Here is a 26,919-nt window from a genome sequence, read left to right on the forward strand (position 1 = left end):
TTGGCTTCATTACAACACTACGATCATCATTTTCCTTTCCTTGGCTTCATTACAACACTACGATCATCATGTTCCTTTCCTTGGCTTTATTACAACACTACGATCATCTTGTTTCTCTCCTTGGCTTCATTACAACACTACGATCATCATTTTCCTTTCATTGGCTTCTTTGCAACACTACGATCATTATTTTCCTTTCCTTGGCTTCATTACAACACTACGATCATGTTCCTTTCCTTGGCTTTATTACAACACTACGATCATCATTTTCCTTTCTTTGGCTTCATTACAACACTACGATCATCATTTTCCTTTCCTTGGCTTTATTACAACACTACGATCATCATTTTCCTTTCTTTGGCTTCATTACAACACTACGATCATCATTTTCCTTTCCTTGGCTTCATATTGATTTAACTTTCATAACAAAACTGGATGCTGTTCACATACTTAAAATAACTTTCTAAATGGAACTTGGTCAGTAAAGCTTGCTTGTGCAGGAAACTGATAGGGTCAGTTCTAGCAACTTGACGATATACAGAACATGTTCACTTCAGTTCTAGCAACTTGACGGTATACAGAACATGTTTACTTCAGTTCTAGCAACTTGACGGTTTACAGAACATGTTTACTTCAGTTCTAGCAACTTGACGGTTTACAGAACATGTTTACTTCAGTTCTAGCAACTTGACGGTATACAGAACATGTTTACTTCAGTTCTAGCAACTTGACGGTATACAGAACATGTTTACTTCAGTTCTAGCAACTTGACGGTTTACAGAACATGTTTACTTCAGTTCTAGCAACTTGACGGTTTACAGAACATGTTTACTTCAGTTCTAGCAACTTGACGGTATACAGAACATGTTCACTTCAGTTCTAGCAGCTTGACGGTATACAGAACATGTTCACTTCAGTTCTAGCAGCTTGACGGTATACAGAACATGTTCACTTCAGTTCTAGCAGCTTGACGGTTTACAGAACATGTTTACTTCAGTTCTAGCAACTTGACGGTATACAGAACATGTTCACTTCAGTTCTAGCAGCTTGACGGTATACAGAACATGTTCACTTCAGTTCTAGCAGCTTGACGGTATACAGAACATGTTCACTTCAGTTCTAGCAACTTGACGATATACAGAACATGTTCACTTCAGTTCTAGCAACTTGACGGTACACAGAACATGTTCACTTCAGTTCTAGCAACTTGACGGTATACAGAACATGTTCACTTCAGTTCTAGCATCTTGACGGTACACTAAACATGTTTATTTCAGTTCTAGCAACTTGACGGTATAGCCTACAGAACATGTTCACTTCAGTTCTAGCAACTTGACGGTATACAGAACATGTTTACTTCAGTTCTAGCAACTTGACGGTTTACAGAACATGTTTACTTCAGTTCTAGCAACTTGACGGTATACAGAACATGTTCACTTCAGTTCTAGCAGCTTGACGGTATACAGAACATGTTCACTTCAGTTCTAGCAGCTTGACGGTATACAGAACATGTTCACTTCAGTTCTAGCAACTTGACGGTTTACAGAACATGTTTACTTCAGTTCTAGCAACAGTGACGATATACAGAACATGCTTACTTCAGTTCTAGCAACTTGACGATATACAGAACATGTTCACTTCAGTTCTAGCAACTTGACGATATACAGAACATGTTCACTTCAGTTCTAGCAACTTGACGGTATACAGAACATGTTTACTTCAGTTCTAGCAACTTGACGGTTACAGAACATGCTTACTTCAGTTCTAGCAACTTGACGATATACAGAACATGTTCACTTCAGTTCTAGCAACTTGACGATATACAGAACATGTTCACTTCAGTTCTAGCAACTTGACGGTACACAGAACATGTTCACTTCAGTTCTAGCAACTTGACGGTATACAGAACATGTTCACTTCAGTTCTAGCATCCTGACTGTACAACAACAAACAAAACCAACCAAAATACAGCGCGAGTCTGTGAGCAGGCATCACTGGGGTGCTTGTTGATGTACCCATGTGCATGCTTAGCGGTGCTACACTCCCCGGCCTGCTACGCGATCGAAGTGTGTATTATGTACACGCGGTGTTCCTCCGGAAAAGACCGAAGCGACATGTGACGTTAGTCGTTCAGTGGGGCGTTTAGGAATCGCAAATTCCCCGGCCATGCGTTGATCTTACAGTTACAAGGTGACGCTTGTAACAAACCGTTACTCTGCATTGACGGAGTTGTCTCCCTGCCAAAGCTTGCGACGTTTTTTGGTTCGTTGGGACACTGCGGCAAACCCGTGAAATGAGGAGTAACTGTTTGTGATAGGGTCTGTCTGCTGTGATAGGGTCTGTCTGTGATAGGGTCTGTCTGTGATAGGGTCTGTCTGCTGTGATAGGGTCTGTCTGCTGTGATAGGGTCTGTCTGTGATAGGGTCTGTCTGTGATAGGGTCTGTCTGTGATAGGGTCTGTCTGACCCCCCGCGGGTTAGGGGGAAGAATTTACCCGATGCTCCCCAGCATGTCGTGAGAGGCGACTAACGGATTCTGTTTCTCCTTTTACCCTTGTTAAGTGTTTCTTTTATAGAATAGTCAATTTTTGTAAAGATTTTAGTCATGTTAGAAATGTTAGATTTTAGAAATGTTAAGTCCTTTGTACTGGAAACTTGCATTCTCCCAGTAAGGTCATATATTGTACTACGTTGCAAGCCCCTGGAGCAATTTTTTGATTAGTGCTTTTGTGAACAGGAGACAGTTGACGGGTGGCTCTATCCCATCTCCCCCCCCTTTCCCCGTCGCGATGTAACCTTGAATGGTTGAAAACGACGTTAAACACCAACTAAAGAAAGAAAAAAAAGGGTCTGTCTGTGATAGGGTCTGTCTGCTGTTGTTCATTTGGCAGTGTATGTATGGCTAGTCAATTAGCTGTAAAACCTGAACCCTGTTTGACAAGCATTGCCTCCACAGGTGATCGGTGTGCTTGTGCACTCGGTTACACAGTGATTCATTGTACTGCACACTGCATAGTCTGCTGACATCTCTCAACAGGTTACACAGTGATTCATTGTACTACACTGCATAGTCTGCTGACATCTCTCAACAGGTTACACAGTGATTCATTGTACTACACTGCATAGTCTGCTGACATCTCTCAACAGGTTACACAGTGATTCATTGTACTGCACACTGCATAGTCTGCTGACATCTCTCAACAGGTTACACAGTGACTCATTGTACTGCACTGCATAGTCTGCTAACATCTCTCAACAGGTAACACAGTGATTCATTGTACTACACTGCATAGTCTGCTGACATCTCTCAACAGGTTACACAGTGATTCATTGTACTACACTGCATAGTCTGCTGTCATGGTATCATATATGGCTCGCCGAGACAATACGTTTGTTCTATTCACGTGTCACGTGTTTCCGCCCAGCACTCTAGGCGGCGGAGTTAGCACATGGCGGCTAGAAGACATCTTGGAATCCTGATGAGTTGAAATTAAAGTTCTAAACCTGAACGGACCCGTTTCAGTATTTATGAGTGCATGGACAGCATGACATCATGACATGGTGGCAGCGGTGGGATTAATCTTTGAGTGATTAGCGTGCGACATATCACAGAAACAGGGCCGGACCAAATGAGTTGTAAGGGGGGGGTTCCTCCTTTTTTTGGGGGGGGCAAATCAGTGAAGTGGCGAAGCCACAAGCGCGCGCCTGCAAAGCAGGCGCGCGAACTAGGGGGGTCCGGGGGCATGCTCCCCCGGAACATTTTTGAAAAACGGTTAAAATCGGTGCAATCTGGTGCATTCTGGGCCTTGTTTTGAGGCCGGTTAAGAGCAGCATTGTTTTGGTGCTAAAACTAGTAAAAGTCAAAGCAAGGTACATGCTTTTTCCAGGGGTGGGGTTCCGGAACCCCTCGAACCCCCCCCTGGGTCCGGCCCTGCAGAAAGACCAAGATGCCAGGATTCAAACCACCAGAAAGTTTTGACTTTCGACAGCCAGCCGGGTGGCAAGCGTGGAGAGAGAGATTTGCTAGATTTCGTCTCGCGTCAAAACTCAACAAGGAGGACGGAGATGTACAAGTTAGCAGTTTTATTTACGCAATGGGGGCACAAGCGGAGAGCATTTTTAAACAATATGCTCTAACAGCAGAACAACAGAAAAGTTTTGACATTGTGGCGCAACGGTTTGACACCCACTTCACCCCCAAACGAAATCTCATTCACGAGAGAGCGCTGTTCCACCAGAGAAGCCAACAACAAGGGGAAACTATCGAAGAATATGTTCGTGACCTATTCAAGCTAGCAGAATTCACCGAGTTCCCTGACAGGGATAACACCATACGAGACAGAGTTGTCTTAGGTGTTACAGATCAGAACTTGTCTCAAAAGCTTCAGCTCGAACCAGATCTAGATTTGGACAAGGCAGTGACGATGGCTCGCCAGCACGAGCAAGTAAAGGCACAGATGGCAGAGCAGCGTGGCGTCAGCAGCAACGTGGACGAAGTCAACAAATCCAGTGTTGGCGGCAGCAGTTTCCAGAGAGGAAGAGGCCGTAACCATGGTCACCGAGGCGGCGCTCAAGGCAGCTCCGGTCATCGCGGCGGCAGCTCAAGTCATCGCGGCGGCAGCACAAGTCAGCGCGGCGGCAGACAGTCAGGCCAACGTTCGTGCTACAAGTGTGGTAACAGTCCACACGAAAGAGGTACAGTCTGTCCAGCAATGGGGAAAACATGTCGAGCCTGTGGTAAATCTAACCATTTTCAGTCTGTGTGCCGGTCCAAGCAAACACTGGACAATCTCACTAACTCTGAACAGGGCGAGAAGTTCTTTTTGGGTAGTCTAGAAACCACAGAAAACGAACCACCATGGAGAGTTTCCCTTAGCATAGGAAATAGGGTGGTCAATTTCAAAATAGACACAGGGGCTGATGTATCTGTCATTTCGGAATCTGAGTTCAAAAAGATGAGTCCAAGACCCAAACTTCACACTAGTCATGCCAAACTAGAGTCCCCGGGAGGTCCTGTTGAGAACATGGGTCAGTTCGTAGCGCAAACAAGCTTTAAGGGAAAGCGTACAACCTTCAGAGTTTACGTTTTGAGAGGGGAAACAGATAGTCTCCTCAGCAGGAGCACAGCTTTGAAGCTAGGTCTAGTTAAGAGGCTAGATGAAATGAACAACTTAGCATTTGGGGACATAGGCGTCCCAGTCAAATGTGATCCAATCAAGATCGTTCTGAATGAAGACGCAGAACCGTACAGCATTTCAGTTCCAAGACGCGTTCCGATTCCGTTGTTACCAAAAGTTGAGAGAGAACTTCAACGCATGCTTTCGGATGGCATAATAGAAAAGGTCACCGAACCGACAGACTGGTGTGCGCCGATCGTACCAGTATTGAAAAAGAATGGAAACGTTCGCATCTGTGTTGATTTGAAACGTTTGAATAGGTCGGTCAAGCGGGAGCGCTACACACTTCCAACGTTGGAAGACATGACACACAAACTCGCAGGGGCGAAAGTTTTTTCAAAACTCGATGCTACTTCCGGTTTCTGGCAAATTCCTCTACAGGAAGAGTCAGCAAAACTGACAACGTTCATGACGCCATTTGGAAGGTTTTACTTCAAACGGTTGCCGTTCGGGATTTCACTCGCACCCGAAATCTTCCAAAGAACCATGGAAGACATGCTTCAAGGCATAGAAGGAGTCGTTTGCTTCATGGATGATGTCGTTGTCAGTGGCGACTCTGAGGCAGAGCATGATGAACGTCTCAGGCAGGTTCTAGAGCGCGTAAGACAGGCGGGGCTCAAGCTGAACAAAGAAAAGTGTGAGTTTCGGAAAACGAAGCTTGACTTTCTGGGTCACACGATCAGCCAAGACGGCATTCAACCTGATCTGTCAAAGGTCAAGGCTATCATAGAGATGACAGAGCCTCAAGACGTGAGCGAGTTGCGTCGGTTTCTAGGGATGGTTAGCTACCTCGGTCGGTTCATTCCAAACCTCGCGGACATACTTGGGCCACTGAACGCGCTTCTTCACAAAGATACACAGTGGATCTGGGATAGTGAACAGCGACAGGCGTTCGAGCAGGTGAAAAAGAGTATCACAGACGCACCAACGCTTGAGGTCTACGAGTTAGGTCGCGAAACAGTCGTGTGTTCAGATGCAAGCAGCTATGGCTTAGGCGGAGTCCTATACCAAGTGTATGAAGGCGAACTCAAACCTGTCGCGTTTTGTTAGCCAACACTCACATCAGCAGAATGTAAATACGCGCAGATCGAAAAAGAATGTCTTCCTGGGGTCTACGCGTGCAAAACATTTCAAAGGTATCTTACAGGCTTACCGGAATTCAAGCTGATTACAGATCGCAGACCTTTGGTTCCGCTGATTAACAAAAAGGATCTCACAGACACTCCTTTGGGGTGTCAGCGTATGTTGGTGCGACTCATGCGTCCCAACGTTATCGCGGAATACGAACCAGGGAAATATCTGGTTGTCGCGGATGCTCTGTCCAGATCTCCACTGGCAGAGACAAAGTCCAGAACAGAATACACTTGAAACAGATGTTCAAGTACATGCAGACGCGGTTCGCGCATCGTGGTCAGTCTCAGATGAAAAGCTAGAAGCTCTCAGAAAAGCAACACAAGAAGATGTTACGCTTCAAACAGCGTTAGAGTACACGCGATCGGGCTGGCCGCAATACAAAGAAGACGTGAAACTTGCGGCTCGTGAGTTTTACAGTGTCAAAGATGAACTGAGCGATCATGATGGATTACTAGTCAGAGGGTCAAGGATAGTAATCCCATTCTCCCACAGAAAAGATATTCTGGGAAAAATTCATGACGGGCATCAGGGCATTCAAAAATGCAGAGAAAGGGCAAACCAGTGTGTTTGGTGGTCAGGCATGGGTCAGGAAATCAAGGAAATGGTGGGGAGGTGTAGACATTGCTTAGAAAGCAAACCAACACAGCGAAAGGAACCTTTGATTACTTCAAAGTTACCTGAGTACCCATTTCAGAAAGTAGGGGTAGATCTACTAGCATTCAGGGGAGAGAACTACCTGTCATACGTAGACTACTACTCTCGCTTCATTGAGATTGAGCAGCTGTCCAGGGAAACAGCTGAAGAAGTGATCGGCAAGCTGAAAGACTTGTTCTCCAGACACGGCGTTCCAGAAATTGTGGTGTCGGACAATGGTACCCAATTCACGTCGGAAAAGTTTCAAGACTTCAGACACTCGTGGGGCTTCACGCACGTGACAAGCAGTCCACGGTATCCCCAGAGCAATGGTGAGGCGGAACGATCTGTGCAGACGTCCAAAACAATCTTGAAACAAAGCGATGTTGCCTTAGCCTTGCTATCCTACAGGGCTACCCCAATCCCCTCACTTGGCGCAAGCCCAGCCGAGTTGGCGTTTGGGCGACAGTTGAGAACTCGTCCCCCAAGTCTCCCAAAATCCCTCATACCCCAAACACCTGTGGCGAAGGATTTCAAAGAACGGGACAGACAAGCAAAGCAGCAACAAAAAGAGAACAATGACCGTAGACATGGTGTCCAGTCTCTTCCCATCCTCAAGCCGGGTGAGACGACTGTCAAAATAAAGATCGACGGCAAAGACGGCTGGCGACAGTCCGGACGTGTAGTTGAGCAGTGTGCCATTAGATCGTACATGGTTCAAACACCGACAGGTATACTGAGACGAAACAGACGACACCTTCGTCGGGCTTCAACAGGCGAAGAGGTGCAGATTCCGAAATTTCCTGCGGCGGGTGATTCTGGCGGCGCAGAGACTGTTGAAGAACTTGAACTGCCAGATCCTCCAGATGTTAAAACTGTCCCTGTTTGTACCAGGAGTGGCAGGGAAGTCAAACTTCCACTACGGTTTCAGTGAAATTCAGTGAAAACATTTGTTTTCATACTACGCGAAAGAGGCAGCGTAGTCACTTCTAGTCACATTCACTTTGGTGTGAAGTCCTGGTGTTTTTGTTATAAGTTTTAAGTCAGAGACACTGATGAGAGACTCAGTGCCCTGTTTGAGTCATTGTGTAGTTAAGTGTGCAAAAGGAACTTGCTTACACAACAAGAAATACTGTTAATTTCTGTCGTTCGAAATGTTCAAATTAATTAAAGTAAAAATATTCAACTTAAAAAGAAAAGTGTCCATTTAAAGAAAGGGGGATGTCATGGTACCATACATGGCTCGCCGAGACAATACGTTTTGTCCTATTCACATGTCACGTGTTTCCGGCCGGCACTCTCTGGGAGCTAGCACATGGTGGCTAGAAGACATGTTTGATTCCTGAGTTGAAATTAAAGTTCTAAACTTGAACGGACCCGTTTCAGTATTTATGAGTGCATGGACAGCATGACATCATGACTTTGCTGACATCTCTCAACAGGTAGCACAGCGATTCATTGTACTGCACTGCATAGTCTGCTGACATCTCTCAACAGGTTACACAGTGATTCATTGTACTACACTGCATAGTCTGCTGACATCTCTCAACAGGTTACACAGTGATTCATTGTACTACACTGCATAGTCTGCTGACATCTCTCAACAGGTTACACAGTGATTCATTGTACTACACTGCATAGTCTGCTGACATCTCTCAACAGGTAACACAGTGACTCATTGTACTACACTGCATAGTTTGCTGACATCTCACAACAGGTAACACGAGTAAACTGAACTGGATGGTGGTGGGTGTCTCTATAGTGTTTGTGTCAGAGTAAGGATGGGGAACGTACAGTGGCAATGAACACAGTGTTGTCTCGTCCCGTGTGTGTTCCCTGCCACTGTCCCCCATCCTTACCCTTTGCCACTGTCCCCCATCTTTACTTTGCCACTGTACCCCATCCTTACTTTGCCACTGTACCCCATCCTTACTTTGCCACTGTCCCCCATCCTTACTTTGCCACTGTCCCCCATCTTTACTTTGCCACTGTACCCCATCCTTACTTTGCCACTGTCCCCCATCCTTACTTTGCCACTGTCCCCCATCCTTACTTTGCCACTGTCCCCCATCCTTACTTTGCCACTGTCCCCCATCCTTACTTTGCCACTGACGTGTCCTCTCTGCACACTTCAGGTGCTATCAACCCCACTAAAAACACACACTCCACATTACACGTACACAGAACAAATACACTGGATCAATGCTGAAACGATTTTAATGTCTCTTTAATGACATCACTGTCAGAACAATGAAACTTCCCATGGGGTCACATACACACACACACACACCGTTACACCCACGCGCGTGCACACACACTGACACACACACATTACACGAGCTACACACACACACGAGCTACACACACGTGTACACACACGCGCACACACACACTGAGACACACAAGAGCTACACACACACACATATACACACACACAAACACACACGCATGCACACACACATGAAGTACACACGCGCAAAAATTGGAGCAGTGCTTGTCACTGCAAATACTACATTCATTCACCACACCAGAGACAAGTCTGCCTTGTCTGTGTCTCATTCACCACACCAGAGACAAGTCTCCCTTGTCTGTGCCCACACACATACATGTATAATGAAAACAACTGAGCCACCATAAACACTGAACAACGCTAAAATAGTCAGAGTACAATCCAAGAGAAGCAACTCCATCATGACGTGAAACATATCATACACAGTTGCTTCCCTGCTAACAGGTAGGGTACTTTGTTGCTGTACCTACTCATGCCTGGAACGGCTTTGTCACAGGTAATACCCTAATTTTGTTAGTGTTCGTCATGACACTGTTCTAAGAACCTACATAACTTTGTCTCATCTCTTCTAAAATACCTCTGCATTCAAGCATTTTCTTTCATTGGCTCTTAGTTCCTGGCAGATACAACTGACTTGTGCTTTCCCGTTGGCCTTCACTGGGGAACTATGTGAAGAAGACAAAAATGAGCCAAATGCACCAGGTTAACCTCCATCGTGCTGCCTGGGTCGTGGATGACCCACAGCCTCACAAAAATGTCTGTATCTCTAAAACTAAAGGGAGTTTTTGATTTGAGACTTCATGTAATCCTCAAACACCATATAACCTTCCTTTGAACCAATTTTAATAGGATTATCTTTGTAAACACACAAATAAACAATGAGGTCATTTAAACTACACAGTCCGGATGTTGTGGGTTGTGGACAACCCATATGGAATTAAATAAGGCATGTTACGGTGTTTATTCCTATTCGGATGATGTGGGTCGTGTACGTACGACCCATACTCTGCAAAGAGGCGGTAAAGAGTTTATCCCTATTCCGATGGCGTGGGTCGTGTACAACCCATACTTTTTACGCTAGATCCTTCTTTAGAAAGTATGGGTCGTATCCGGACTGTGTAGTCCAAAGCGTGATCCGGTGAATGTTAAGATCACAGCCTCTCCCAAATGTATCCAGAAACTGACAGGTAAAGATGCAGGACTGACCGACACCCAGGTACAGGCTACATATATCCATGCTGTTTTCACATTGTTCAGTTGTCATTGAAATGTGCGTGATAAGGGTTGGCATTGTGCACCGTCTGTACAAAGCCAAGTCTTCCTCAGTCAGCCGAATCTCACACGGTGTCATGGTCCTCAATAATTGGTCTACACGCTGGCTGTCTCCACCAATCCCTGTACAGCTGTGTAGTCAGTTTGACAGGGCTGCATCAGCCAAGCTCACTTCATCTTCTTCATCTGTACAATTCAACAAGAAAGATTTCGAGTCATGTATGAGTAACTCCAGTGTACCAGGTTTTGTATGCATACAAACGGCAGATACAGGTTAAAATTGTTCCTTTGTAGGAAAGGTTGACACATCATCAAGTCCATCATAATCATGACGTTGGATCCCCTGTCAATGATGGCACCATGATGCAGGAAATACAAGACACACCTGGTGCATACTGATAACCACTGACCAGTCTTCTTTGCCTGCCTCCTTCCTTCCCTCCCCCCCCCCCCCCCCCCCAGCCTTCACCTTCTCATCAGTGCTACTAGGGCTAACTCTTGTGTGTCAGTGACAACCCTTGCATTGATACTTTATACTATTTATAGTTTGAAAAAGCTGTAAATGTGTTTTTGTCTGGAAAGCAAAGGAGATTCTAGAGAGGTGAGCAATATTTATTATTTTTGCTTTCATTAAGAAAAGATGTTCAACATACTTGTTTGTTGTCCCTTCATAATCTGGCAGTTTACACAATGGTTTGCATGCCATTAAAAGTATAATGCAAGGGCAGTATTAACACACGTGTTGAAAGCCAGGCATGAACTTACAGCATTGTGAACACACTCTTTCAGCGCCTGGAATTCCTTGTCACAGACATGTTTGGTAACATTCTCTTTGGCAGACACACATTGTCCATAGGAAAGGGCCTGCAACAAACAAATCACATAAATCAACTCAGCATGTATTGAACTTGCCAAAAAGACATGCATGCACCTGAACATAACCACACACTCCCACAGAGAAAAGGGAGGAAGAACGCCATTCCTGCAACCCTAATTCCCGGCACTTCCGTGCTCCAGGGATTTAAAACGACAAGGCAAGACGGCTGACTGAACCAAGACGGCTGACTGAACACGAGCTTGGGCCCAGCAATATTAAGACTATACAAGAGAGAGACAGACAGAAATCAGCCAAAAACAGCCGACAGCGCTCCTCGTTTTCTCTCTCTCTCTCTCTCTCTCTGATTACACTGCAAGTACCTGTGCTTGACACTGCATGACAGCCTGTGGATAGTGAAGCATCCTCTGCCGAGCAGACGACACTGACTTGGACATGTTTTCTGACTGCAGCCAAGGACAAACTGACCTGTAAAGGGAAACCAGCACGATGGAAGGAATATAGCTGGCCAAGTGATCTCCCCTGCACATAGCAGACGACGATTTAGCGGCTGAAAGTGAAAGTTGCATGCAGAGCATCAATCATCTTGTACAAACACACGCTGCATTTCGAGAGAAATCGCTGATGTGTGCGTCTTTGTGTATATTTATTTTTTATACCAGAGTCAAGCTTGCATGACGAGTATGTATGTTTTGCTTCATAGGAAATGGTCTGCATGGAAATTAAGGTGGTTGAATAGATAATGGCGTAATGCAATGATGAGTCTCGTGTGCACAACTAGGAAAACACACGGTGTGCCGTGTGCAAATTGGGCGTTTACTGCTATCACTGCTCTTGGCGCCAGTTTCACCAGTCGGACCACTAGTTGCAGGGACAACGTCACTTTCACCACAAGACAGAAAAGTCCTGTTTGTTTAGCCCCGCATCAGCTTGACCAGCGCAACAGCAACCATGCCTAAGTGTCCCAACTGCAATAAGGAGGTCTACTTTGGTGAGTGCAGCATTTTCATCATACACGATTTGAGCACTTTATTAATAGCAATACGATTAGACGGAGCCTCTGGCGTGTATTCAGTGCTGCCACTAATGCAAGCATAGTTCTCGGCTACGGTACACTATGTAGGCTCAGTTACCATAAATGTATATTGCTGTATACATGTCAGGGCGATATTGGGCGTTGCTTTCGGTCACAGTCACCAGCTATACTTGATACTATACTTCCACATAGCCCATGTTTACAGAGGCACAGGGAACTGGTAAGCGCTGTTGACACTCTCGCCGCGTCTCAGGTTCGCGGCGCTGATCTCATGGAAAGTTAATCAGGCTGTACATACACAACTCGACAACAGAGTTTACTTAGACCATAGACCGTCTTCAATCAGCGTGAATGATCCAGTTAACTGGAAAGAAAAACCACACCTGAAGAAAATCGGATTTCGCATTATCGTCATGCAGTGAAGATTGAAAGAAAGAAAGGCCGAGAGAGCGGCAGTCACCCGTAAAGACAATTACAGCATGTTCCGATGTTCTACTGTGACGACACCGGAGCTTGGTGCAGTCGACCGTGATGTATATATAGATATATAATTCACACTCGCTATAAATATATACAGTTAGATTTACTGATACGTGTACAACTGAATCGGATGCAAGAACAGGTGTGCGCGTCTGGTGTACGTGTGTGTCAGTGTGTGTGTGTGTGTGTATGAGAGAGAGAGAGAGAGAGAGAGAGAGAGAGAGAGAGAGAGAGAGAGAGAGAGAGAGAGAGAGAGAGAGAGACGGGGAGAGATCTAGAGAGAGAGAGAGAGAGAGAGAGAGTGAAAGAGAGATAAAATCAAATCAAATCAAATTTTATTTTACGAGGGTTGTGGCGAGAGAAAGAGAGAGAGAGAGAGAGAGAGAGAGAGAGAGAGAGAGAGAGAGAGAGAGAGAGAGAGAGAGAGAGAGCATTTAGCTCAAGGTATGGTCAGTGACACAGAGTGATGTAGCTGACGTCACTTCGCTGTCACTACCAGTACCTGACATCGATATATACTGTTCAAAAAAAGAAACGCATAGTTGCTACTTGCCAAATTTGTTTTATGTTTCGAAAAAATTAACAGAAAATCCAATATTTAGATTATTTGTTTGAAATTTGGTATGGACACAGTTGAATGCACACACAGTTCATTTGCATCTTCAAATCAATCAGTCAATCAATACGATTGGGTGCCGAGGCTGTCAAGTCAGTAGGGGGTGTGACTGCCTTGAGCAGCAACAACTGCCCGGCACCTTCTGGGCATGGACTGGATCAGATGCCGGATATCTTGCTGTGGGATGGTGTCCCACTCCTCCTGAAGTGCCTGCAATAGATCGCGGTGATTTGCCGGCGCTTCTTCTCGCCTGCGCACACGTCTGTCCAATTCATCCCAGAGGTGTTCTATCGGGTTCATGTCTGGCGACATGGATGGCCAGGGAAGCACCTGGACATGGTGGTCGGTGAGGAACTGGGTGGTGAGTCGTGCTGTGTGCGGGCGAGCGTTGTCCTGCTGGAATATGGCATCCTGGTCAGCCAGAAGAGGAAGGGCGTGTGGGCGCAGAATTTCCTCCACGTATCGCTGGGCAGTCATGCGCCCTTGGACGTGCACCAGGGTGCACCTTCCAGCGGTATTGATCGCCCCCCCACACCATGACGCCTCCACCACCATGAACGGGTGCCTCATCCACACAGTTGGGCGCGTAACATTCGTTTACTCTCCGGTAGACCCTCCTCCGACCATCATGTCGCTGGAGCAGGAAGTAGGACTCGTCGCTGAACCACACGTGTCTCCAGTGATTCCGGACGGTCCAGCGAAGGTGCTGGTTGCCCCACTGCACTCGGTTCTGGCGATGGCGGCGGGTGAGGACAGCTCCTCTGTGAGGTCTGCGAGCTCTCAAACCAGCTTCATGCAGGCGGTTCCGCACGGTCTGGTCCGATAATCGGTGTGGCCCGGGGAGAGCCTGGACAGAAGATGAGGCCGACAGGAAACGATTCCGGAGGTGGCGGAGCCGTATGAAGCGGTCGTGAGCAGCAGTTGTCGCCCTTGGTCTTCCCGCTCGTGGCAAGTCAGCAACGGAAACAGTGGCTTGAAACCTGACCCACAGTCTACTGATGGTGCTCTGGGACACGTGGAAGTGCCTGGCGATTGCACTTTGACTTTGGCCTGCTTGTAAACGACCCGATGCAATTTGGCGGTCTTCTCTGCTCAATCGGGCCATCTTTCGTCGCTGAATTGTCGTCTGATTTCTTTGTGGCGAACAATCCGCTTTTATGGGTTTTGGAAGACATGGTGAGACCTCAATATTCCCCGAGTTTCACGAGATTACACTGAAGCATGACGAGTGGTCATGCCAAATGAGCAATTTTGACATTGTAGCCACTGATAACGCATGCGTCACGTGCAGAGCTCACTTGTGGCAATGGACGAAGGGTCGACGACCAGATAAACATTTTCTGCAGTTTGGTGGATATCCTTGTAGCCATATAACTAAATTAACCAAATATTACAAGCTATGCGTTTCTTTTTTTGAACAGTATATGATGATAGCTTTTATTGGCGGCACGCTCAGCCTTTGGCCCGTTTGAGTACTGATAAGCGTATTGTGCAGAATTGCTAACAAGCTGGGAGAAATAAGCATCAGGCCTTCCGTACACCTGGGCAGCAGACAGACGAACAGAGCTGCTCTCTGTCGAATTATGTTGGATGACACGGTCGAGTAGGACAGTTTGGTTTCGTCTTGCTGTGCATGAAAGTTAAGCACGAATCACTGAGTCAGTCAATGTTCGCAACAGGTGTTTAGCTTGTTTGAGCACTTATTGGCTCAGTGGTCAAAAGCGGGCGGGGCGGGAGGGTATGTTAGTGTTAGTCTTACCGCGTTGACATGTGAATGACAGCTCCTCTTATTGTTAATGAGGCCGCCACGCCCAGCCACCCACCCAGTGCCATTCGCTTTCAGGATAACAGAATTCAACTCATTTTTGATACATAAAAACAAGCCATGAACTGGTGAATATACGGGAGATCCTCATTCTGCTTTCTCAGAAAGTGTTTGCCTCAGTGAACGGTGGTAGCAGCCGCACCATATAAGGCGTATAACGGACGTCATTCAGTGAAGCCAGTTGAAGAGCCTGACATGCAGTTTGCATCCCGGTGGCCGCAGTGACAGACAGTGACAGTGGCCGTGACAGTGGCAGTGACAGTGACAGACAGTGGCAGTGACAGTGACAGACAGTGACAGTGGCCGTGACAGTGACAGTGACAGTGTGGACTGCACAAGGAGCATGACCTTGCTCGAATGACACGAATACAGTAACGGTAATCGACTGTTGACAAGAAAATATAAGAAAATGAATTTTAAAAAAAAACCGTGAGCCTGTTTGGCGCAAGGTGGCGGATAGTTCCTGTGTGCAGGGTCCGTTTCGGAACTCTCTCTCTCTGTTTTTGTTTGTTTGCTTAACGCCCAGCCGACCACGAAGGGCCATATCAGGGCGGTGCTGCTTTGACATATAACGTGCGCCACACACAAGACAGAAGTCGCAGCACAGGCTTCGTGTCTCACCCAGTCACATTATTCTGACACCGGACCAACCAGTCCTAGCACTAACCCCATAATGCCAGACGCCAGGCGGAGCAGCCACTAGATTGCCAATTTTAAAGTCTTAGGTATGACCCGGCCGGGGTTCGAACCCACGACCTCCCGATCACGGGGCGGACGCCTTACCACTAGGCCAGCCGTGCCGGTTCTCTCTCTGTTTCTTTCTTTAGTCTTTGGGGGACTTCAGTGTGTCAAACTATGATATTACATGTATATCTTAAATAAATATATATACATTTAACAACATAAACAAACCAGTGCTTATCGCCGAGGTTGGGTGTCAGTGAGATACGATACAGATATTCGGTGAACTGAGGGTCCTTGTGCAGCCAACAGTGAGATAAGATACAGGTATTCGGTGAACTGAGGGTCGTTGTGCAGCCAACAGTGAGATAAGATACAGGTATTCGGTGAACTGAGGGTCGTTGTGCAGCCAACAGTGAGATAAGATACAGGTATTCGGTGAACTGAGGGTCGTTGTGCAGCCAACAGTGAGATAAGATACAGGTATTCGGTGAACTGAGGGTCGTTGTGCAGCCAACATCCTGCATACCGTACTATCATGCACAGAGACATTCTGATCAGTCATCGCTCAACGGCTATCGCCAGTTATCTCTCTGACCGGACGCTACAGTCCTACGCGAATCTATCAAATCAAGAATACAGAGTTATCTCCCATATGTTGTTCTCGAGCAGTGTTCGCGAGACGAAAATGATTGCAGATTGGCCGACTTCGACAGTGATCTCCGTTCTGTTCTTCACAGTTAAAATAAAGACATCGTTCTAAGCTCAAAACAAGTGGAAAGTGTGGGACTGCTGCCGGAAGGAGACCGTAATATATGGTTGCATCACTGTCAAAAAATCGTCTGCTCCAGCGAGCGCCGAAACCAAACGGTTGATTATCACGTGACACTTTTGCCATATTTAGAGTTGTTTGCACAGCAAATACAGCCGCGAAAAATAGCTCGCTTGAAACTGTCTTACATATCAATATTTCTTTGTAATTTAAAAATTAGACAACACCATGAAAAATCATTATCGACGATCGCGAATCTGCTTATATCCATAACACATTACGGAATAATAAATATATGTAAAAAAAAAAAAAATTTAAAAAAAATATCGATTTCTTACCCACAGAAAGAAAACCAAGGCATCCTGTCAGGGATAGAATGAGCCGCGGGGGTATGCTATTATTAATTTGTTAGTCTGTGGGCGTCATGACTTGTTGCTGAATTGATCATACCCATTATATTGCAGTCAGTTGACATAGGAACAGATTTTTTGTATTACTATATTTTTCATCAAGGATCACCCCTTGTTTGAGTAATGTGAGAGTTGGGTTAGACTGACTCACTCTCAGCCCTTGTCCCCATTCGCCACTGCACAATGCTAGAGAGGGGTGGAGTGAATAAAGCAACGGAAACTGGGGGCGAAAGTTGCAAGCAAGACGCATTATTCATTGCGTGTGCAGCTCGTGTGTCGTTATTCGTGTGACATAGCACAGGCGCTTGGTGTGACTCTTGCACTGAATAATAATATTAAACTCCGATCGGCTGGGGAGGAGACAAATACTCACTGACTTAGGGGGATTTCAAGTGCCTGTACTGAACGTACTTGAAACATCACAATTTGCTATAGACACAGTAGAAGCTTCACCAACCTTGGTGACCTCTCACCCTGTTTGAACGACACTGACTTGCGAAGCCTGCACGGTAGTTACCTGTAGTTGAGTGTCAGCAGTGTCAGCAGCTTTCTCTCGGGACTCCTTTCAACTTCCCCCTACACACCTGTGTGTGACATGTCACCCTACACGTCCGTGTCGCCCTCAGATAACATATCATAATTATCCGGGTCATTGCACACAGCGGTACGCTATTTCAAGTGAACCGAAACGAGGCATTTGCCATGAATCATCCTTGTTATCACCAAGCAAGGCTGTGTGTTTTTGTGTGTGTGTGTGTGTGTGTGTATGTGTGTGTGTGTGTGTGTGAAGTGTGTCAATTATGTGTGTGTGTGTATGTCACAGTGTGTGTATGTCACAGTGTGTGTGTGAAGGGGGAGGGGGCTGGGGAGGGGGCTGGATAGAACGGGAGAAAACTGCCCTAAAGCAGCAGCTGTTACAACACAATGCCTTATATTGGCCGTGCTTTAATACCGTGATCGCAACTCTCTCTTTCTCTCTCAATGGTATACTGTATAGTACCCACTATTGACGGACTGTCTGATGATATCTTCTGCTATGGTCTGTTGAGACAGTGTCGAAACGGACCAATAGCAGAAGACATCATCACACAGTCAGCCAATGTTATACTGTTCAAAAAAAGAAACGCATAGTTGCTACTTGCCAAATTTGTTTTATTTTTCGAAAAAATTAACAGAAAATCCAATATTTAGATTATTTGTTTGAAATTTGGTATGGACACAGTTGAATGCACACACAGTTCATTTGCATCTTCAAATCAATCAGTCAATCAATACGATTGGGTGCCGAGGCTGTCAAGTCAGTAGGGGGTGTGACTGCCTTGAGCAGCAACAACTGCCCGGCACCTTCTGGGCATGGACTGGATCAGATGCCGGATATCTTGCTGTGGGATGGTGTCCCACTCCTCCTGAAGTGCCTGCAATAGATCGCGGTGATTTGCCGGCGCTTCTTCTCGCCTGCGCACACGTCTGTCCAATTCATCCCAGAGGTGTTCTATCGGGTTCATGTCTGGCGACATGGATGGACAGGGAAGCACCTGGACATGGTGGTCGGTGAGGAACTGGGTGGTGAGTCGTGCTGTGTGCGGGCGAGCGTTGTCCTGCTGGAATATGGCATCCTGGTCAGCCAGAAGAGGAAGGGCGTGTGGGCGCAGAATTTCCTCCACGTATCGCTGGGCAGTTATGCGCCCTTGGACGTGCACAAAGGTGCTCCTTCCAGCGGTATTGATCGCCCCCACACCATGACGCCTCCACCACCATGAACGGGTGCCTCATCCACACAGTTGGGCGCGTAACGTTCGTTTACTCTCCGGTAGACCCTCCTCCGACCATCATGTCGCTGGAGCAGGAAGTAGGACTCGTCGCTGAACCACACGTGTCTCCAGAGATTCCGGACGGTCCAGCGAAGGTGGTGGTTGCCCCACTGCACTCGGTTCTGGCGATGGCGGCGGGTGAGGACAGCTCCTCTGTGAGGTCTGCGAGCTCTCAAACCAGCTTCATGCAGGCGGTTCCGCACGGTCTGGTCCGATAATCGGTGTGGCCCGGGGAGAGCCTGGACAGAAGATGAGGCCGACAGGAAACGATTCCGGAGGTGGCGGAGCCGTATGAAGCGGTCGTGAGCAGCAGTTGTCGCCCTTGGTCTTCCCGCTCGTGGCAAGTCAGCAACGGAGCCAGTGGCTTGAAACCTGACCCACAGTCTACTGATGGTGCTCTGGGACACGTGGAAGTGCCTGGCGATTGCACTTTGACTTTGGCCTGCTTGTAAACGACCCAATGCAATTTGGCGGTCTTCTCTGCTCAATCGGGCCATCTTTCGTCGCTGAATTGTCGTCTGATTTCTTTGTGGCGAACAATCCGCTTTTATGGGTTTTGGAAGACATGGTGAGAGCTCAATATTCCCCGAGTTTCACGAGATTACACTGAAGCATGACGAGTGGTCATGCCAAATGAGCAATTTTGACATTGTAGCCACTGATAACGCATGCGTCACGTGCAGAGCTCACTTGTGGCAATGGACGAAAGGTCGACGACCAGATAAACATTTTCTGCAGTTTGGTGGATATCCTTGCAGCCATATAACTAAATTAACCAAATATTACAAGCTATGCGTTTCTTTTTTTGAACAGTATAGATATATTGCTAATTCTCTGGACATTTTGTATTTACTGTAAAGAAATTACAAAAGTATTTGTCTCAGTTTTGGCTGTTCCATATCCCTCCCTCTGATTATTATTTCTTTTTGTTCACTCTTTTTTTGTACTTTTCAGTATTTCAAAATGTCTTTTCTTTCAAAAAGTCTTTAGTCACTTGCTCAACTAAATTCTGGGATAATTACATTTTCATATATACTGTTCAAAAAAAGAAACGCATAGTTGCTACTTGCCAAATTTGTTTTATTTGTTGAAAAAATTAACAGAAAATCCAATATTTAGATTATTTGTTTGAAATTTGGTATGGACACAGTTGAATGCACACACAGTTCATTTGCATCTTCAAATCAATCAGTCAATCAATACGATTGGGTGCCGAGGCTGTCAAGTCAGTAGGGGGTGTGACTGCCTTGAGCAGCAACAACTGCCCGGCACCTTCTGGGCATGGACCGGATCAGATGCCGGATATCTTGTTGTGGGATGGTGTCCCACTCCTCCTGAAGTGCCTGCAATAGATCGCGGTGATTTGCCGGCGCTTCTTCTCGCCTGCGCACACGTCTGTCCAATTCATCCCAGAGGTGTTCTATCGGGTTCATGTCTGGCGACATGGATGGCCAGGGAAGCACCTGGACATGGTGGTCGGTGAGGAACTGGGTGGTGAGTCGTGCTGTGTGCGGGCGAGCGTTGTCCTGCTGGAATATGGCATCCTGGTCAGCCAGAAGAGGAAGGGCGTGTGGGCGCAGAATTTCCTCCACGTATCGCTGGGCAGTTATGTGCCCTTGGACGTGCACCAGGGTGCTCCTTCCAGCGGTATTGATCGCCCCCCACACCATGACGCCTCCACCACCATGAACGGGTGCCTCATCCACACAGTTGGGCGCGTAACGTTCGTTTACTCTCCGGTAGACCCTCCTCCGACCATCATGTCGCTGGAGCAGGAAGTAGGACTCGTCGCTGAACCACACGTGTCTCCAGTGATTCCGGACGGTCCAGCGAAGGTGCTGGTTGCCCCACTGCACTCGGTTCTGGCGATGGCGGCGGGTGAGGACAGCTCCTCTGTGAGGTCTGCGAGCTCTCAAACCAGCTTCATGCAGGCGGTTCCGCACGGTCTGGTCCGATAATCGGTGTGGCCCGGGGAGAGCCTGGACAGAAGATGAGGCCGACAGGAAACGATTCCGGAGGTGGCGGAGCCGTATGAAGCGGTCGTGAACAGCAGTTGTCGCCCTTGGTCTTCCCGCTCGTGGCAAGTCAGCAACGGAGCCAGTGGCTTGAAACCTGACCCACAGTCTACTGATGGTGCTCTGGGACACGTGGAAGTGCCTGGCGATTGCACTTTGACTTTGGCCTGCTTGTAAACGACCCAATGCAATTTGGCGGTCTTCTCTGCTCAATCGGGCCATCTTTCGTCGCTGAATTGTCGTCTGATTTCTTTGTGGCGAACAATCCGCTTTTATGGGTTTTGGAAGACATGGTGAGAGCTCAATATTCCCCGAGTTTCACGAGATTACACTGAAGCATGACGAGTGGTCATGCCAAATGAGCAATTTTGACATTGTAGCCACTGATAACGCATGCGTCACGTGCAGAGCTCACTTGTGGCAATGGACGAAAGGTCGACGACCAGATAAACATTTTCTGCAGTTTGGTGGATATCCTTGTAGCCATATAACTAAATTAACCAAATATTACAAGCTATGCGTTTCTTTTTTTGAACAGTATATATTTTTTTGTTTTTAAATGTAGGTGTTTTTGTTTTTGAATTGGGGAAGCAATAAAGAGGTCGTCGATATCAAAACTGATATCGACGGAAATGTCGTCGATATCACTCTTGCACTGAGCTCAATTTTGCCCAATTGACCAATGGAAATCCACGTAACATGAAATAGCAATATTGCCTAATGCCAGGCTGTCAGGAGGAGCAGAATGGTATACTGTATAGTGCCTAATGCCAGGCTGTCAGGAGGAGCAGAATGGTATACTGTATAGTGCCCAATGCCAGGCTGTCAGGAGGAGCAGAATGGTATACTGTATAGTGCCTAATGCCAGGCTGTCAGGAGGAGCAGAATGGTATACTGTATAGTGCCCAATGCCAGGCTGTCAGGAGGAGCAGAATGGTATACTGTATAGTGCCCAATGCCAGGCTGTCAGGAGGAGCAGAATGGTATACTGTATAGTGCCTAATGCCAGGCTGTCAGGAGGAGCAGAATGGTATAGTGCCCAATTCCAGGCTGTCAGGAGGAGCAGAATGGTATAGTGCCCAATGCCAGGCTGTCAGGAGGAGCAGAATGGTATAGTGCCCAATGCCAGGCTGTCAGGAGGAGCAGAATGGTATAGTGCCCAATGCCAGGCTGTCAGGAGGAGCAGAATGGTATAGTGCCCAATGCCAGGCTGTCAGGAGGAGCAGAATGGTATAGTGCCCAATGCCAGGCTGTCAGGAGGAGCAGAATGGTATAGTGCCCAATGCCAGGCTGTCAGGAGGAGCAGAATGGTATAGTGCCCAATGCCAGGCTGTCAGGAGGAGCAGAATGGTATAGTGCCCAATGCCAGGCTGTCAGGAGGAGCAGAATGGTTTACTGTATAGTGCCTAATGTCAGGAGGAGCAGAATGGTATACTGTATAGTGCCTAATGTCAGGAGGAGCAGAATGGTATACTGTATAGTGCCTAATGTCAGGAGGAGCAGAATGGTATACTGTATAGTGCCTAATGTCAGGAGGAGCAGAATGGTATACTGTATAGTGCCTAATGTCAGGAGGAGCAGAATGGTATACTGTATAGTGCCTAATGCCAGGAGGAGCAGAATGGTATACTGTATAGTGCCTAATGCCAGGCTGTCAGGAGGAGCAGAATGGTATACTGTATAGTGCCCAATGCCAGGCTGTCAGGAGGAGCAGAATGGTATACTGTATAGTGCCTAATGCCAGGTAGGCTGTCGGCTACATGCGTGTGACAGACATGCAACACTGCGCGAGACTCGGTCCAGAACACAGGAGTAGAACGCTCCATACTTACAATTGGAATACAAGCAAAAGTCATTAAAACACTCCCAAAACATCAGTCGGTGTACAGTAGCGACCACAGAATATATATATGTACTAGATGATTACCCGCTTCGCCGGGTACCGGCTTCGCCGGGAAGAAGTAGAGCTGAATACCAGGCTGCGCCTGGGACCCGGCTCTGCCGGGTGTACGCCGGCTTCGCCGGCGCACGAAGGAAAGGAGATAAACGCGCAAAACACTGGAGACCTTCTAAAAATAGTAACGTGCAGTGACCTTCTAAAAATAGTAAGGTAGTAACGGGAATATGGATTGACGCCACACGGAGGAAGGGAGATAATCGCGGCTGAAAACACTGGAGAAGATAAGGAAGAGTTACTGGTAGTGGATCCCGACACAAAAAAACAAAATCGGTTCAGCGCGCACAGCGCTGCGCGCTGAGAGCACGTGTTGAAATATCTCATCGATGAGGTTGTGTCCGGGGTGTAGCTGAATACGGTGTCCAAATTTGAAAAAGATCCACCGAGAACTTTGGCCGTGCATCGCGAACAGACAGACAGACACTAGATATATATATATAGATAGAAGATTCTGTATTCCGTGGTAGCGACAGACAGCACATTGTACTCTAAAAATAGCTTTCCGTTTGTCGGGAACAAACAAGTTCTGTTGCCGACATCGTCTGTTGACTAAGCGATGTACATGACTGTAAGTCTCTCTGTTCGTGTCTCTGTCTCTGTACCCCCGCCCCCCTTCCTTCTCTGTCTCTCTGTTCGTGTCTCTGTCTCTGTACCCCCCGCCCCCTTCCTTCTCTGTCTCTCTGTTCGTGTCTCTGTCTCTCTGTTCGTGTCTCTGTCTCTCTGTTCGTGTCTCTGTGTCTGTACCCCCGCCCTCCTTCCTTCTCTGTCTCTCTGTTCGTGTCTCTGTCTCTGTACCCCCCGCCCCCTTCCTTCTCTGTCTCTCTGTTCGTGTCTCTGTCTCTCTGTTTGTGTTTCTGTCTCTCTGTTCGTGTCTCTGTCTCTCTGTTCGTGTCTCTGTCTCTCTGTTCGTGTCTCTGTCTCTCTGTTCGTGTCTCTGTCTCTGTACCCCCCGCCCCCCTTCCTTCTCTGTCTCTCTGTTCGTGTCTCTGTGTCTGTACCCCCGCCCTCCTTCCTTCTCTGTCTCTCTGTTCGTGTCTCTGTCTCTCTGTTTGTGTCTCTGTCTCTCTGTTCGTGTCTGTCTCTCTGTTCGTGTCTGTCTCTCTGTTCGTGCCTGTCTCTCTGTTCGTGTCTCTGTCTCTCTGTTTGTGTCTCTGTCTCTGTTCGTGTCTGTCTCTCTGTTCGTGCCTGTCTCTCTGTTCGTGTCTCTGTCTCTCTGTTCGTGTCTCTGTCTCTGTACCCCCCGCCCTCCTTCCTTCTCTGTTTCTCTGTTCGTGTCTCTGTCTCTCTGTTCGTGTCTCTGTCTCTCTGTTCGTGTCTCTGTCTCTCTGTTCGTGTCTCTGTCTCTCTGTTCGTGTCTCTGTCTCTGTACCCCCGCCCTCCTTCCTTCTCTGTTTCTCTGTTCGTGTCTCTGTCTCTCTGTTCGTGTCTCTGTCTCTGTACCCCCCGCCCTCCTTCCTTCTCTGTCTCTCTGTTCGTGTCTCTGTCTCTCTGTTCGTGTCTCTGTCTCTCTGTTTGTGTCTCTGTCTCTGTTCGTGTCTCTGTCTCTGTACCCCCCGCCCCCCTTCCTTCTCTGTCTCTCTGTTCGTATCTCTGTCTCTGTACCCCCCGCCCTCCTTCCTTCTCTGTCTCTCTGTTCGTGTCTCTGTCTCTCTGTTCGTGTCTCTGTCTCTGTTCGTGTCTCTGTCTCTCTGTTTGTGTCTCTGTCTCTGTTCGTGTCTCTGTCTCTGTACCCCCCGCCCCCCTTCCTTCTCTGTCTCTCTGTTCGTGTCTCTGTCTCTGTACCCCCGCCCTCCTTCCTTCTCTGTCTCTCTGTTCGTGTCTCTGTCTCTCTGTTCGTGTCTCTGTCTCTCTGTTTGTGTCTCTGTCTCTGTTCGTGTCTCTGTCTCTGTACCCCCCGCCCCCTTCCTTCTCTGTCTCTCTGTTCGTATCTCTGTCTCTGTACCCCCCGCCCTCCTTCCTTCTCTGTCTCTCTGTTCGTGTCTCTGTCTCTCTGTTCGTGTCTCTGTCTCTGTTCGTGTCTCTGTCTCTCTGTTTGTGTCTCTGTCTCTGTTCGTGTCTCTGTCTCTGTACCCCCCGCCCCCCTTCCTTCTCTGTCTCTCTGTTCGTGTCTCTGTCTCTGTACCCCCCGCCCTCCTTCCTTCTCTGTCTCTCTGTTCGTGTCTCTGTCTCTCTGTTTGTGTTTCTGTCTCTCTGTTCGTATCTCTGTCTCTGTACCCCCCGCCCCCCTTCCTTCTCTGTCTCTCTGTTCGTATCTCTGTCTCTGTACCCCCCGCCCCCCTTCCATCTCTGTCTCTCTGTTTGTGTCTCTGTCTCTCTGTTCGTGTCTCTGTCTCTCTGTTCGTGTCTATGTCTCTGTACCCCCCGCCCTCCTTCCTTCTCTGTCTCTCTGTTCGTATCTCTGTCTCTGTACCCCCCGCCCCCCTTCCATCTCTGTCTCTCTGTTTGTGTCTCTGTCTCTCTGTTCGTGTCTCTGTCTCTCTGTTCGTGTCTATGTCTCTGTACCCCCCGCCCTCCTTCCTTCTCTGTCTCTCTGTTCGTGTCTCTGTCTCTCTGTTCGTGTCTCTGTCTCTCTGTTCGTGTCTCTGTCTCTCTGTTCGTATCTCTGTCTCTGTACCCCCCGCCCCCCTTCCTTCTCTGTCTCTCTGCTCGTGTCTCTGTCTCTCTGTTCGTGTCTCTGTCTCTCTGTTCGTGTCTCTGTCTCTCTGTTCGTGTCTCTGTCTCTCTGTTCGTGTCTCTGTCTCTCTGTTCGTATCTCTGTCTCTGTACCCCCCGCCCCCCTTCCTTCTCTGTCTCTCTGCTCGTGTGTCTGTCTCTCTGTTCGTGTCTCTGTCTCTCTGTTCGTGTCTCTGTCTCTCTGTTCGTGTATCTGTCTCTGTACCCCCCGCCCTCCTTCCTTCTCTGTCTCTCTGTTCGTGTCTCTGTCTCTCTGTTCGTGTCTCTGTCTCTGTTCGTGTCTCTGTCTCTCTGTTCGTGCCTGTCTCTCTGTTCGTGTCTCTGTCTCTCTGTTCGTGTCTCTGTCTCTCTGTTCGTGTCTCTGTCTCTCTGTTCGTGTCTCTGTCTCTCACACTCGCTATAGCTAGGCCATTGTTAGCGCATCAACAAATCATGTCCCAAATAGTCACTGGTACTGGGGACAGTAATAAATACTCAGCATAGCGATAGGCCAAGGCCAGAGATAACACCCAGACACACCACACAGGGATTATAAATCACTGGCTGCCAAGTCGCCTCGTGAAAAAAGCATCTATACACAATGTTGCGGACTGCTGCAACAGCTAACAACAACAATCAAAACACAATTCGTTACAATAGAACGAAATGCCTCAGCCCACAGAAAGAGAGGGAGCATGAGCAAGAAAGACCTGTTGGAATCAGCGTGTACAAGGCCCAATGCGAGTCACATCCAGGGATCAAAGAATAAACAAAGTACAGCAATGATATGCGATGAATGAAAAACTAGCCACATAAAATGTTAATGGCAAAAGAAACCTCAGAAAAGGGTAATGGCAGAAGTAGCCACAGAAAAGGGTAGGGCAAAAGTAGCCACAGAAAATGCTCAGGGCAAAAGTAGCCACTGAAAAGGGCAAGGGCATAAGGAGCCACAGGAAAATGTAAGGGCAAAACTAGCCACAGAAAAGGTTAATGTCAAAACTAGCCACAGAAAAGGTTAATGTCAAAACTAGCCACAGAAAAGGTTAATGTCAAAACTAGCCACAGAAAAGGTTAATGTCAAAACTAGCCACAGAAAAGGTTAATGTCAAAAGAAGCCACAGAAAAGGGTAAGGGCAAAAGAAGCCACAGAAAAGGGTTAGGGCAAAAGTAGCAACAAACAAGTCGCGTAAGGCATGAAAATTTAAATGAACGATCAAATTTATTTTATACATTATTGTATTTTGATAACAAAAATGACCATAGGAAAATTTAAGTATGGGAAGAAGTTAGACTTACGTATTTTATTGGAATTAGAGTTCAACAT

General features: G+C 47.3%; 1 protein-coding gene and 1 long non-coding RNA gene across 2 annotated transcripts in view; one reads left to right on the forward strand and one right to left on the reverse strand.

Annotated features, from left to right (window-relative positions):
- Positions 1 to 10,059: 10,059 nt before the first annotated feature.
- Positions 10,060 to 11,859, reverse strand: LOC138958083 (uncharacterized). The gene is made up of 3 exons (XR_011453288.1): positions 11,703 to 11,859; positions 11,271 to 11,369; positions 10,060 to 10,691 (listed from the first exon to the last, which is right to left on the reverse strand). It is a non-coding gene; the product is annotated as an uncharacterized lncRNA (long non-coding RNA).
- Positions 11,860 to 12,140: 281 nt separating this feature from the next.
- The window catches only part of LOC138958082 (cysteine-rich protein 1-like), a 22,249-nt gene continuing 7,470 nt past the window's right edge, over positions 12,141 to 26,919 (forward strand). The window contains exon 1 of the mRNA XM_070329145.1: positions 12,141 to 12,331. Within this exon, the coding sequence (XP_070185246.1) occupies positions 12,292 to 12,331 (40 nt within the window). The 5' untranslated portion in view covers positions 12,141 to 12,291. The remainder of the gene's footprint in view (positions 12,332 to 26,919) is intronic.

This window comes from Littorina saxatilis, linkage group LG2 (assembly GCF_037325665.1).
Source record: "Littorina saxatilis isolate snail1 linkage group LG2, US_GU_Lsax_2.0, whole genome shotgun sequence".
Lineage (NCBI taxonomy): Eukaryota > Metazoa > Mollusca > Gastropoda > Littorinimorpha > Littorinidae > Littorina > Littorina saxatilis.